This window comes from Bufo bufo, chromosome 2, assembly GCF_905171765.1.
Source record: "Bufo bufo chromosome 2, aBufBuf1.1, whole genome shotgun sequence".
Taxonomy (NCBI): domain Eukaryota; kingdom Metazoa; phylum Chordata; class Amphibia; order Anura; family Bufonidae; genus Bufo; species Bufo bufo.
Window position 1 is genome coordinate 78,500,705 of NC_053390.1, and position 14,877 is coordinate 78,515,581.

The 14,877-nt window shown below is 41.4% G+C and overlaps 1 protein-coding gene across 1 annotated transcript in view; it reads right to left on the bottom strand.

The window, feature by feature from the left end:
* Nucleotides 1-1,150: 1,150 nt before the first annotated feature.
* The window catches only part of CDC20B (cell division cycle 20B), a 38,568-nt gene continuing 24,841 nt past the window's right edge, over nt 1,151-14,877 (bottom strand). Inside the window, exons 7-13 of the mRNA XM_040419619.1 lie at nt 12,967-13,071; nt 11,503-11,699; nt 10,666-10,760; nt 9,018-9,243; nt 6,911-7,036; nt 5,831-5,948; nt 1,151-1,279 (exon numbers count right to left, since the gene is read on the bottom strand). Coding sequence (XP_040275553.1) covers nt 1,167-1,279; nt 5,831-5,948; nt 6,911-7,036; nt 9,018-9,243; nt 10,666-10,760; nt 11,503-11,699; nt 12,967-13,071 — 980 coding nt within the window. The 3' untranslated portion in view covers nt 1,151-1,166. The remainder of the gene's footprint in view (nt 1,280-5,830; nt 5,949-6,910; nt 7,037-9,017; nt 9,244-10,665; nt 10,761-11,502; nt 11,700-12,966; nt 13,072-14,877) is intronic.

Genomic DNA, 14,877 nt, shown 5'->3' on the forward strand with positions numbered 1-14,877 from the left:
TTCCTTAAAATAAAAATACTTAACCAATAAAAAAAAATACACATCATGGGCATTGCCACATGCGAAAATGCCCACACAATTAAAATATAACAATATTAATGGCATACGGCAAATGGCGTAAGGGGGGGGGGGGGGAACAGCCAATTTGAAAAAAAAATTCAACTACCCAATATTTTTTTTTTAAAAAGTGATCAAAAAGTGGAACACACTTCAAATTGGTATCACTGTAAGAACAGATCGTCCCGCAAAAAATGAGCCCTCACACAGCCCCGTACACATAACTACAAAATAGTTATAGGGGTCAGAATATGGTTTTAAATTTTTTTGGGGTTTTCCTCAAAGTATTTAATTTTTTTTTCAGTATTAAAAAGCAAGAAAAATTCTACAAGTGTGGCATCGTTGTAACCGTACTGACCTGGAGAATGAAGATAACAGGTCAATTTTACCGCACAGTGTACAGTGTAAAAAGTCAAAATAAAAACCTTTTTCAGAATTGTGCTTTTTCCCAATTCTACACCATTTGGAAGTTTTTTTCCGCTTCCTACAACATGGTATGCAACTGTAAATGGTGCCATTAGAAAGTACAACTTGTCCCGCAAAAAATATGGAATGGAAAAATAAAAAAGTTAGGACTATGGGAAGGCGGGGAGTGAAAATCGAAAACGCAAAAAAGGAAAATCCCAGGGTCCTGTAGGGGTTAAAGAATATTTCTGCTGCAAACATGTCACCTTTTCATTTTTTTTTTTTTGTATTATCAGTACTTTTTTTGTTACATATTCAGTTCTTTCTTAGTTCAATTTTTTAACCACTGTATTGACCGGACTACATCTACAAGTCCCACACAGCCGGATGGGGTTCGAATCCTCAGAGTTATTTCCTGGGGTGGACCCAAGCAAGGTCGGATTGGGGTTCCTTGGCCTACCAGAAGAAAAATATTTTCGGGGCACATTATATACGCATGCAGTAACGGTGATGTGCTGCCATCTTAATCTTCTGGCACAGTACAGAATCCTCTGTAGAGGGACAGTCCCTCCCAGACGGAGAACTTGTTCAGATGAACGCATCGATTAGCTCATCCCTAATCCAAATACATTGTTTCACTAAGTAGAATGAGCTCGGAACAACGTAACTGGCACCAGAGGTGTTATGTCCTGTTATGTTTCAGTTTACTCTTTAGTTGCTGTGTATTTCCATATAAAAGATGTTTCATTTGCTGCTGCTGAAAAGATTTTCTTGTGATGTGGACTTGAGGCAAGATGCAGGACTCTTCCTCTGTGCCCTGTTAATACATAATATAACACAGGATCATGTGACAGCCATACATTTCTATTAAAGGGGTTATCCCGTGAATAATGTGAAAAATGACAATCAGACATCATATAGTACATGGCAATCTTTTTCTAACAAAGCTAGATCCAGCCCTGTACCTCACATGGATCCAGAGATCTTACCATTCATTGCTCTGCTAGATTTATATCAAACTGACAGCTCAAGGGGCGTGTCTTTTCTGCTGCAGCTAAGGGGCGTGTCTCAGCTCTCCCTATCACAGCTCAGGAGGCCGTTAAAGGATGAAACTGAGCAGGTGGCGCAATATAGATACACTTTATAGAAACATAGAATGTGTCGGCAGATAAGAACCATTTGGCCCATCTAGTCTGCCCAATATACTGAATACTATGGATAGCCCCTGGCCCTATCTTATATAAAGGATGGCCTTATGCCTGTCCCATGCATGCTTAAACCCCTTCACTGTATTTGCAGCTACCACTTCTGCAGGAAGGCTATTCCATGCATCCACTACTCTCTCAGTAAAGTAATACTTCCTTATATTACTTTTAAACCTTTGCCCCTCTAATTTAAAACTGTGTCCTCTTGTGGTAGTTTTTCTTCTTTGAAATATGCTCTCTTCCTTTACCGAGTTGATTCCCTTTATGTATTTAAAAGTTTCTATCATATCCCCTCTGTCTCTTCTTTCTTCCAAGCTATACATATTAAGGTCCTTTAACCTTTCCTGGTAAGTTTTATCCTGCAATCCATGTACTAGTTTAGTAGCTCTTCTCTGAACTCTCTCTAGAGTATCTATATCCTTCTGGAGATATGGCCTCCAGTACTGCGCACAATACTCCAAGTGAGGTCTCACCAGTGTTCTGTACAGCGGCATAAGCACTTCACTCTTTCTACTGCTTATACCTCTCCCTATACATCCAAGCATTCTGCTGGCATTTCGTGCTGCTCTATTACATTGTCTTCCCACCTTTAAGTCTTCTGAAATAATTACTCCTAAATCCCTTTCCTCAGATACTGAGGTCAGGACTGTGTTGAATAACTCAGTGGCTATACTAAATTTTAAATTACATGCAATTTTCAAATTATAATTGGCTAATAATATAATGAAATGTGGAGTGTTAAAAAACAGTGAATTGCATAATAAATTAGAAATGGCCAAAAGTGCATAGAAAAAGTAAAAAAAAATGTAAATTGATTACATTAATAATCTATGGAAGTATGGTAAATGCAGAAACACTGCATAATACAAAGTCCAGACTTATTTGGACAGTTGTCACATTGATATATGGTATCCCATTCTAGTAACAGACCCTACATCTCTTTTGGGCTCTGCTTTTTTTTCGCAGTAGGGGGCACCTCTGATGGGAAATGTTGTCCTGGGATAATTCTGTTGGCATGACTATATGCCGCTATTCCACTGCTATCCTGGCGCTGCTCTCGAAATATTAAATTTTTAACGATTTGTTCTTGAAAATCAAGATGTGTTCCTTGGTTCCCTGCTTTTTGGAACATGACAAAAGAATTATACAGGGCTACGGTGGGCTGCAAGTTTCAAATGCGGGATTTCCTGACCGCGCTATAGGGCTTCAGCATTTGGTATATATATATTTATTGTAATCCTGTATGCAGACAGGCGGTGGTCTTTGTGCCGTGCACAGGAACAGGGCTGTTACTGTCTGGATATATAGATGTCATTATGAGGACATCTTTTTTGTCTTGATATTTTACAAGTAAGATGTCCCCATTGCAAAGGCCCTTTATTTTCCCAGACTTTAATTTTTGGTTCACAAAAGGCTTGGGCTGACCAATTTGATTACGGCGTATAGTGCCACATGCCACTGTCTTTCTGACTGAAAGATACCTGAAAAGGGGTACTGTAAAGGGGGAATATTAATCACCAATATTTATGCAAATATCGGTAATTAATATTCATAAATGGGAGGAATTGTCTATTGATGACTCCGCCCATTTATGCCTTTATATAACAATAATACTTTCGCTATGCTCTACACTGATCGCTATGCTAGCTGCATGCGCCTTACTAATACATCTCAACCGTTCCTCAACAGGTACGCTGGTGTAATAAATGTCGACGTACAAGTGGTACCCCTTATCTAAAAGAGGGTGAAAAAGATTCCACACTATTTTACCTGCCACATTGAGGGAAGGGGGGCATTCAGGAGGGCAAAACTTTGTATCTTTGCCTTCATACACTCTAAATTTATAGCTGCAGCCAGATGCTCACAGAGCTCATAAATTTTTAGCCCAAATCGTGTCCTCTTCCTTGGCAAATATTGGTGAAATTGAAGCCTGCCTTTAAAAAGGACAAGAGACTCGTCCACAGCAATATTTTTTTATGGGGTGTAGGCCTCTTTAAATTTTTCATTTAAATAATTTATGAGGGGCCAAATTTTATAAAGCCTGTCATGGATGGGGTCATCACGTGGGGGACACTGTGTGTTGTCAGCAAAATGAAGAAATCGCAGGATTGTCTCAAATCGCTGTCTTGTCATTACTTCCCTGTACATGGGGGTATCGTACAACACATCAGATGACCAATAAGATCTCATAGTGTTTTTTTTTATGAGACCCATATTTAGAAGGAGGCCCTAAAATATTAAAATGTCTGCCACAACAACAGGGCACCGTACGCCATTCTTGGCGAAATATGAGGTGGGATGACTAGAGATGAATTGAGCAGCGTCTCAAATTTAGCAGTTCTTCTGATAAGATTTTAAAAAATTCCACCCCCTAAACCCCATAACATCATAACGGATGCCTGTGACAGGATTAAATTCTGGAACAGACGGAGTATATGACTCTGTGGGCATCCATTGGGGTCAATGGCGCTGGTGCCAGGCAAAGAGCCTCGTCTGCGACTTTGCTGTGGCTCGTCATCACTAGTGTTAGGCTGGGTTCACACTGGCGTCACGTTTTGGCTCAGGATGCGTCCCGGGTGCATTGTGGCAAACCCGCACGAGAAGGTACCCAATTGCAGTCAGTGTTGACTGTGATTGCGTTCCGTTGTTTAGTTTTTATCGCGCGGGTGCAATGCGTTTTGCACGCGCGGGAGAAAAAACTGAATGTGGTACCCAGACCCGAACCAGACCCGGACTTCTTCACTGAAGTTCAGGTTTGGGTTCGGTGTTGTGTAGATGTAATTATTTTCCCTTATAACATGGTTATAATGGAAAATAATAGCATTCTTTAATACAGAATGCTTAGTACAAGGTCAATTGAGGGCTAAAAAATAAAAAAAATATTAACTCACCTCCTCCAATTGATCGCGTAGCTGCCGGTCTCCTGTTCTTTCTTCAGGACCTGTCAAAGGAGCTGTGGTGATGTCACAAGCTCATCACATGGTCCAATCACATGGTCCATCACCACGGTGATGGACCATGTGATTGGACCATGTGATGTGAAGTCACCACAGGTCCTTTAATGATTAATGAAGTAAGAAGAGATCGGCAACTACGCGATCAAGAGGAGGAGGTGAGTTAATTATTTTATTTTTTTTTAACCCTCAATTGACCTTCTACTAAGCATTCTGTATTAAAGAATGCTATTATTTTCCCTTAAACCATGTTATAAGGGAAAATAATACAGTGAATAGACTGTCATCTTAGCAAACTTGCTTGCAGATGCTTGCGATTTTCAGGCAGCCCCATTCACTTCTATGGGGCCTGCGTTGCGTGATAAACGCAAAATATAGAGCATGCTGCGATTTTCACGCAACGCACAAGTGATGCGTGAAAATCACCTCTCATGTGCACAGCAGTAGAAGAGCGCTAATGCCACCAGCAGCACTAAATACCCTCTCAGACAAAACGTTGGCGGCAGGGCAGGCCAGCACCTCCAAGGCTAAGAGCGCCAGTTCGTGCCATGTGTCCAGCTTGGACACCCAGTAGTTGTAAGGCACTGAGGAATCATTGAGGACGCTGACACGGTCTGCTATGTACTCCTTCACCATCTTCCAAAATTTTTCCGTCCTTGTGACACTAGGCCGCGCATCAGAGTGAGGGTGCTGGCGGGGTGTCATGAAACTGTCCCAGGCTTTGGAGAGTGTTGCCCTGCCTCTGTTGGAACTGCTGTTTTGTTCCCCTTGTCTCCCCTCCTTGGTTGGCAAAGGAAGTACGGACTCTGCCGCCAGCGTTGTCATATGGAAATTTTGGGAGCACTTTTTCAACAAAGATCTTCTGGTATTGCACCATTTTGCTAGTCCTCTCCACCAGAGAAATGAGAGATGAGAAGTTCTCTTTGTAGCGGGGGTCGAGAAGGGTGAACAACCAGTAATCCGTGTTGTCTAAAATGCGCGGGTCGCTGGAAAGGCAGCCTAACATGCAGTCAGCCATGTGTGCCAGAGTACCAACATGCAAGAATTCACTGTCCTCATTAAGAGGATCACTCTCAATCTCCTCATCCTCTTCCTCTTCTTCTGCCCACCCATGCTGAACAGATGGAATTAAACTTCCATGGGTACTACCATATCAAAAAAAAATTAAGTTCAGGGACACTTTGAATTTTTAGATGATGTCCTACTCACCATAAACATCAGTGCTTTTCACTAAAGATGGGTATTGCCAAATACTCATTTGGTTTTTTGGAGCTCCATGACCTGTGATGAGTTCTCTTGTATCTGGCAGCCAAAGGATAGAGCAGATCTGATGCAAAAAAAAAAATGTTGAAAACAACAAATTGAATAAGAAAGTTTTGAACAATCTAGGGATTGGGTTCTTCATACACCTCTAGTTTTTATAGATACTATAAACAATGCCCATTACTTTCAGTGGTGCCTCTAGTTACAGTGACCTCAGGTTAGAATATTTTCAACATACAATGGTCTTTCCTGGCCCACAATTCCCACCACATGCAGAATACAGTGTCATAGACTGACAGATGTGCTGCATGTGTGAGTCACTGGAAGATCTGTCCGGCCAGCATGGGCATATTACTGGTAAACAACCTGTGATACATTAATATATTTACTGACTGGCTGTCTAGAAGTGCCTCTCTATAGTATAGTGCGGTACTACATGTTCTGTACTGCCCTCTGTCTGTACCAGGGTGAGCTGCTCCTTTGGAAATCAGATGAGGGCGGCTTCATTTTATTTTTCTGGTGCAGTGTGTGCCATACAGGACCCTGCAGAAGCTCCTGTCCTCGTCATAGAAAGTGTTCTAGTGCTCTCAGCTTCCAGCAACTATTTAAGGACTTGCTGTACCTGCGCTAGTTATTCACTCATTTTCATGAATATTCATTTTTAATTACTTAGGGATAATATATTGGGGGCTTCAGAACCAATTCCTAATTTTCCATAGGGTTATGGTCCAAAGTTACAATATTTTTAACTTACAATGGTCCAGAACAAATTAATACTTTAACTTGAGGGACCCCTGGGAATTTATCTTCCATTAAAATTATCTAATACAATTGGTCATATGCAATGTTGGGACAAACCAAATACAGTAAAATTGCTTATTATAATACACATTATCCAGTGTATCATAGAAAACAAAAACAAGCTTTTTTGCTTTCTAAGGTCACAATCCATCATATAGTGAAATTGCTAAGCTATAGCCTAATATGAATATACTGGTAATACACATATAAAACTGACTTGCTTACCTGTGAGTTTGTGTTTATCGAGTTGACAATTCTTGCATTACTTGTATCCCAAATACGTATGTGGCCGTCGCTCATTCCACCTCCTACGGCAAGAGTGTCTGACAGCCATGGACACCAGTTTATCGCCTGAAGAAGAGAAGCCAAAACCATGAGTAAACACCATAAAGAGGACCTGTCACCTCTCCTGACATGTCATTTTAACTAATTACTTGTTTTCCCCATTTATGATATTCCTGCTTGATGTTAATAAATAAATGTACAACTGGATACTGATACTGGCAGCACTGATTGGATAATGTGCAGCGACACACCCCAACTGGTAGCACCCAGTTCTACCTTTATTCATAATCTTTTCTAGGGAATTATACAGGAAGGACACCACACAGAGACAATAAAATAAATGTTCCAGAATAGGGATGAGCAAATTTCTTGACATTTGTTTTGTTCATATTCTAACAAATTGGTCAAAACATTTGATTGGGGTGGGAGTCGATTCTACTCAAATCAAAAGTTCTACTTTTGGCCTGAAACTCTGAGGTCTCCTAGAACTAAAATTTTTCTCTCTAGTCTTTGTCTCTTTTTTGAATTTTTTTTTTTTTACCTTTTTTCTCTCTCTCCTTCCCTTTTTAAGCTCTTTAACGCAAAAAACAGCAATAGTAAATAAGGTCAGCATGACACTGACATACATAGCTATGGGTAAATGCATAGTTGACAGTGTTAGCAAACAGCCTTTTTAAAAAGACAATTCACTGTCAAATTTTTTATGTTTAAAAAAAATCCCTTATTGGGTGCAGATGGTATATAAATACACACAGTGTTATTGGAAAAAAACAAACTTGCAACTGGTTTTGTTGGTAATAAACACAGGCACAATTAAAAGTCTACTATTACGAACACACTGTACACTGGTATTGACGCACTAAAATGCACTAATTTGCACACGGATAAATGGTAGCAAAATTGCAACTGGTTTTTGGAAAGATAAAGGTGCAATTGTGCAGCTTATGCAACAAATCATAGGGTGCTGGTGTTGATGCTAATATGTCTATAAAACACTGTAGAAGCTTTGTAACAGTATTTTTTTTTTTAAATGTACAGAAAAAGATCATCTTTGTGCAGGATCTTTGTGCAGGCAGTGCAAGACATGAACAGCCCCAGCAGCTGGCCTAGTACACTAACTGTCCCTACTGATAAAACCCGACTTTATTACTAGTAATTCAATCTACGTAACTAAATATATCCCTTCACTATCATTGCAACACTCTAAGATGGCTGGCTTTGGTCTAGTATTTATGTCTGTCACAGATACGGCAGACACATCCTCTCACGGCAGTGGCTGAGCTCACAATAGTGTCTGTGCTTCCCAGTTGGCAAAAAGACTGATAAATCAGTCCAGTCAGTATCCTGATTGGCTGTTAGACTGCCTGCAAAAGCATTGTGGGCGAGCCTGCCACGTGGGTAGATGCTCAGTTTCATGTGATCCCCATCTTCATCCTCCATGCCCTGTTTTCCTTGCATTTTAAAAGTAAAGTGGCAGAATCCATTTTGGGCAATTCGACCAAAGCAAATCGCCATAAGTTCAGATTCGTTTTGGTAGAAGAATTTTTGTGAAATTTGTGATGAGTCTGATTTGTTTAGAATTGATTCGCTCATCTCTGTTCCAGAATTGTTACGTAATTTTGCTTTTCAGCTAATATTATTACTTTGGTTTTGTGTTTTTCGGAGGTAGTAATATTATTCTGATAAATTAAATATGTGTAAAGTGGGTATAATCGTTTGGCCTACAGCAACTGAATGTGTATGGTATTCACATAGAGCCATATTGTGACCTAATAAATCATAATTAAGCTTACATAGTGCCAAACACAGAACTAAGAAAGTACCCTATATTCTACTGCATGCATAGTGCAAAGTGCCATGTTTGTCTACGCCAACTAGTGCAAAGAGAGTGCCATACTTTGCCCAGATAAATAGTGCATTACGGCTATTTACTGTCTAGTCCCACACAGATATACCGCCTTCTACAGGCAGCATCTGGTAACAAAACTATAGTCCCATTGAGTTAGAAACAGTACATAGTGCAATAGTGTTATCTGGCACATCTCACCTTGACAGCTGTGGGGTGCACCATGGACTGTAAGGGTGTGCAAAGGTTTGACGACCCTGGATCATAAGGCCAGATATTGAGAATCCCATCGCTTGATCCACTAGCCAAGTGCTTTTCCGATGGTGACCACTTTAGACTACAAATGCCTTGCTTGTGACGTAGAGTTCCAATATGGTTTTCTGCAATGCGGACATCATGATGGTGTATATGACCAAGCCTGGAGCCACTGGACAGAACAGAAATGATATAATGTACATTAATTAACCTTACCAGGACTTGGTAAATTGACTAGAATAGGCACACAGCTACTGAGCATGTTACCTCTGAATGCAGGAGAAGGTGGACCAAAAGAATAAACAGCAGAGGGCGCTACCAGAGAGGAAATGTAATGTACATACATAAAAAACCTTGCAATATTTCTATTGCATGTATATTCCAATAATGCTTCATTTGAAGTGCTCTTTTTATTGCATACTGTAGTAATACTCGGGGGTGCACCGCCAATGAGGCGAGGTGAGGCGATTGCCTCAGGCAGCACCAGGTAGGAACAAGTGGGGGGCAGCAAAAAAGCCTTGGGCAATAAGTGCTTTCATTGTGAAAGCGTTCATCTCTGCATATTCAGCTGTACTGCTATATTAACCAGTATGTTTGTAGCACCATTTGTAATGTTTTCCAAGTATGCCTTTAACTGTAAGGCTGGAGGGAAGGGGTTAGGTTGAGAATTTGGCATGGGGGGATGGGGGTGTCATTTCAGTTTTCAACTCAGGCAGCAGAAAGGCTAGATGCACCCTTGGTAATACTCTTTATGGAATAACCCCATGAATAATAGAGTACTTCAGTTTGGCTTGAATATGCACCACTTCCCCCTGTCAACACCAGGACTTCCATAGAAGCATGCCATAACATGACTATAATCAGATAGGCAAGATTAAATACCCCCTGGGACTGATACTGATGCCTTCACCTGATACTGCCATAGGATCAGCCGTGATGAAGATTTGGGATGTGTGTTTGAGGGGGGGGGGGGGGACTCCATATTACTAACTAACAGCAGTGATGCTTTTATGTTTCATCCTACCCAAGCTTCATGTTCTATGGAGTATTTATAAAAAGTCATATAAGAAATGCAGAAGTCGGTATGGAAACACTGCAATTAACTTTGCAATTTTCCTAAATTAGGGTGAGTTCAGCGTTAGGGATTCCGTTATGGCTTATAACGGAATGCCCAGACAGAATTCAAAACGGTAGCCTTTAAAAGGCATTCCGTTTTGCTTTCCGTCCCAACAGAAGTCTATGGGAAAGCATAACGGATCCGTCTGGGTCCCGTTATGCAAGATGGAAAACAAAGTCCTGTCGAAAGGACTTTGTTTTCAGTCTTGCATAACGGGACCCAGACGGATCCGTTTTGATTCCCATAGACTTCTATAAGGCTGGATAGCAAACGGAATGCCTTTTAAAGGCTTCCGTTTTGCATTCCGTCATAATACAAGTCTATGGGCAGAAGAACGGATCCATCCTTCCGTCTTATGGATTCCGTTATTTTCCGTTATAACCATGTTATAACGGAAAGCCATAACGGAATCCCTAACGCTAATGTGAACCCACCCTTACCCATTTCTTCTCCAGTTAATTGCACACCTCTCCTTACCTGCTTAAAATATGTTGATTCCAGCTTAAAGCTCCCACAACAGACATGTGTCCGAGCATGTTCCTGAGTCTCTTCTGTGTTTCAATGTCCCAGAGCTGAAAGATTAGGAAAGTCCATTATATCTCTGCTTGCTGAGAATATTTCAGCAGACACCTGGGGATAATGTATGTATTGACAATAACATGGATTGCACACATTTAACCCCTCAGTTACAGTGGTCAAATGAGACCACAGCATCTGTGAGGTTAAAAACCGGGAATGCATCCTTTGGTTCCCCCTAGCCAGGATCGGGGGAGCCAGGTGGTGTGTGCGGCAGCCTCGGTTCTCCTGAATGATCTAAGGCTGCCTGTGGCAGGGCTCCATAGGAACGCAGTGAAATTCTCATAGACTCCAATGCTAATGCATTGGAGTCTATGAGAGATACAATCGGATGATTGCTTGTTCAAGTTGCCTAGGGGAAATATTAAAAAGTGATCAAGATGATCAAGAGAAATGAGAGGCCCCAGAGCTAAATTTCAAGTGTCATAGCAAAGGGTCTGAATACTTATGTCCATCCGAAATTTTCATTTTTCCTGTTTAATAAATTAGCGAACATTTCTAAAAGTCTGTTTTCACTTTCTCATTATGGAGTATTGAGTCCAGATTAATGGGGAAAAACTAGATTTTTTTGTATTTTAGCACCATAACAAAATGAAAGGGTCTGAAGACTTTCCAAATGCATTGTATATGGGGAATACAAGTAGTTACTAAAACAGACATGTCAGGAGAGGTGACAGGTTCTCTTTAAAATCATACGTACATTCACCCCCAATCTACAGATGATATAATAAAAAGTACCTGAACTTCGCCATTGCTTGTGCCAATTGCCAGACATGACCCAGCATTTATCCATGATACTGATGAAACATATGTTGATGGAGAAGGTAAATGAATAGTTTGAGCTATGCTGTTGTTTTCCGTATTCCAGATATGCACAGCTGATTTAAGCCCCAGGGCAACAAGATTTTCTGAATTCCAATCCAAAAGGTTAAGATCTGAAAACAAAAACAGATATACAGTCTGTTAGTGGAGTCACGGTGAGGTATATTTAAAGGATAATTATATTTTTAGGAAGACAGCTTGACAAATCAACCTCTTTGGTTCTGGAATGCCCCACATCTCAGGTGATGGACATATCACATCAACTGGAAGCCTAAAGAAACTAATTCCAATGAGCAATACAATTTACTCTTGGGTTTTCCTTTAAAAGGAATGTATCATAACCACGATGATCAAAGTTATTTTTGTTGGTTGGAAAAAGTTTTTATTTTTTGTGACTTGCCATATAAAAGTATTCCAGTTTTCACACTAACCAAGGGAATTTTATGCTGACATATACAGGATTCGTCAGCTCACTTTTCGACTTTGCTATGTAGACTAGGATAGGGTCATCAGAGTCATCTCATTATCACCAGAGGACAGGGGATTTAAAGGGGTTTTCCAGGAGTACAATACTGATGACCTATCTTGCACACAGGTCATCAATATCTGATCAGTGGGAGTCCAACACCTCCCCAAAAAATTGAATAAAAAGTGATCAAAAAGTCATACACACTCCAAGTGGTATCAATAAAAACGACTTATTGTATCGCAAAAGTGAGCCGCACACAGCTCCGTAGACATAACTTTAAAAAAGTTATGGTGATCAGAATATGGCAATGAAAAGGTTGTATTGGACAGATGACAACTATATTGTGTTGCTGTAGCCTTTGGTAAGCCACTATAACAGTATTCACACAGATAGGCCTCTGTATGCAATTCCACTGCTTCTCCCTGATCACAGAAGGGGCATTCACATGACCGTATGTATTTTGCTGTCCGCAAAACGCAGATCTACAAAATATGGTTGACGCCCATGCGATGTCTGTGTTGCATCCGTATTTTTGGAGGCCCATTGAATTAAATGAATCCATGGTCCGCATTTGTGGCCAAGAATAGGCCAAGTTCTATCTTTTGGGGAACAGAATGGGTCAGCAAAAAGGATGCAACACCGACATCATACGTATTTTTCCTGACCGTAAAATACATACGGTCATGTGAATATCCCCAAAGGGCAGTAGTCAATTTGCTGGACTGTAGTAATCTGTTGGCACTTTTCTTTCCAATCATTGCAGGAGACATACACACCCTCTCTATACAGACAATGTGAGTCTCCAATATCAAGGCCCCCACTCACATTTACAACCATTATAAAACATTATTCATGTAATGTAATATTGATAATAAATAGGAAATCATAAATTATGACTTACAGGAACTTACAGTAATCATTCCGAAGCCCTGATAAATGGAGTTTCACATCAGGTTGCAAAAAGTAAACATCGGAAGATTTTTCAAGTGTGACATTTGTCTTGCTTTGTTGACAGCCTGAAGAGACATATTACACAATTACAGAATTAAATGAATCAGGTTTATTTAATTATCATTAAAGAGGATCTTTCACCGCTCCTCACATGCCTGTTTTAATAGCTTCATGCATTCCTCATGTAATAACAATTCTAGAACATCTATTCTTATGATTCTATTTTGTGCCATTCCTTTATTATTTCAACGAGAAGTTATGAATGAATTGCTAGCAGTCTGCAGTAAGAGTACAGAGGGGAGGTAACCAGTTTAGAGGGGGTGTACACAGTCTTGAAATGTCAGCACTGATTGGATAGAGTGAGTCTGTGCAGGGACACACCCTTAACTGGTTACCATCCCTCTGTACCCTTACTGCAGACTACGCCTCTGCTCTCTCTCTCTAGACAGTGGAGGAGAAAATTGTTGGGGCATTTCACACCATAGGTATCTGTGGGGCTATATATGATGGACTTTCTATGCAGGGGAGGAAGGAGTGTTATAACAAGAGCTGCTTGCAATGTACTCTTAGAGGAGATGCAGGTATTTGATGAACTACTACCCACCCACAAAAAGGGAAGATATGCGTGTAAAAAAGCTGTAGGATAACCCCTTAGTAGGATAACCCCTTTCATGTAAACTATGAATGGCATATCTATCTGCGGTCTTGTACAGAGTTGTTGTCCCCCTCCATGCACTCTCATTCCTTGCATCACATGAGCATTGCCACTTTGTTCTCTGGAATCTCACTTTTTTGTGCGCTTCGATCAATGTACTGCTGAGATATACATTGGAAAATCCAATTCTAATGCTAATGTAACGATAAAGCCAAACTGACAGCCAGCAAACGCGGCGTACCAGACACACTTTGCGTAAGCTGTCACACTCTGAACACCCTTGAGGGCCGGGGTACTCTTCACCCGCCTCCAGCTGGAAGGGGGGCTTTGGCAGAGCCCTTCCCAGGTGTCAAATAGCAGTGCGGCTGGTGGCTGGGCACACCGGCCGAAGTTGGGCAAAACCCCAAAGTAAATACCGTGACACTATGCAATGTTCAATAGGGAGACACGAGAATGGCCAGTAAATGTAAGCCAGGCCACAAGAACCAGAAGACAACCAAAACCAAAGCCAGAGTCAATAACCAGAGAAACCACTCACCAGATTCAGATCCAGAACCATGGAAGCAACTGAATAATCGGCAGTGAGTGGGGGGAAAAGACCAGGTTTAAATATCCCTCCACAGATCACCTGACACTGCTGAGGTCACACCCAATCTACACCCTCAGACCAGGGAAGCAGAGGTGAGGGCTGGGAGTGTGCAGAGGAAGGAACCTCCCACCACATGTCCAAGTCAGGAGACATAACAACAGAGGTTCCCAGGCAACAGTTGACGCTAGGGGTTCCGGCAACCTGGGACCCCTGACCAGCGTCAGCACTGGGAAAGACGGAATCCCGTCTCCCAGCAGCACCAAGATCCGGAGTGGATCTCACAGAGTGACGCGCACACATAAAGCGCAAATCTTTACTAGCTCCACCCTCCAGGGGCGACACCCCACCCCTCGTGGTCAGCGAGTGGTGAGGGATGTCCCACCAGAGGGCCGGAGACCACCTGGGAGAATGAGAGACACGTCTTCGCTTGGTGACATGCTTCAGGTGAGACTGCGTCTGTCTCCCTGGCTGCCTGACACCAATCACATCTAATAAGATTTCTGCTAAGAAAAGTAATATCATTTCCACAAGTCACCATAATCCTCATATTCCAGCATGCGCTCCACATGAAGCCTATAAGGTAACTAGGGGGAGCCTGCCTTCACTGAATGTTCCTCTGAGAAGCAA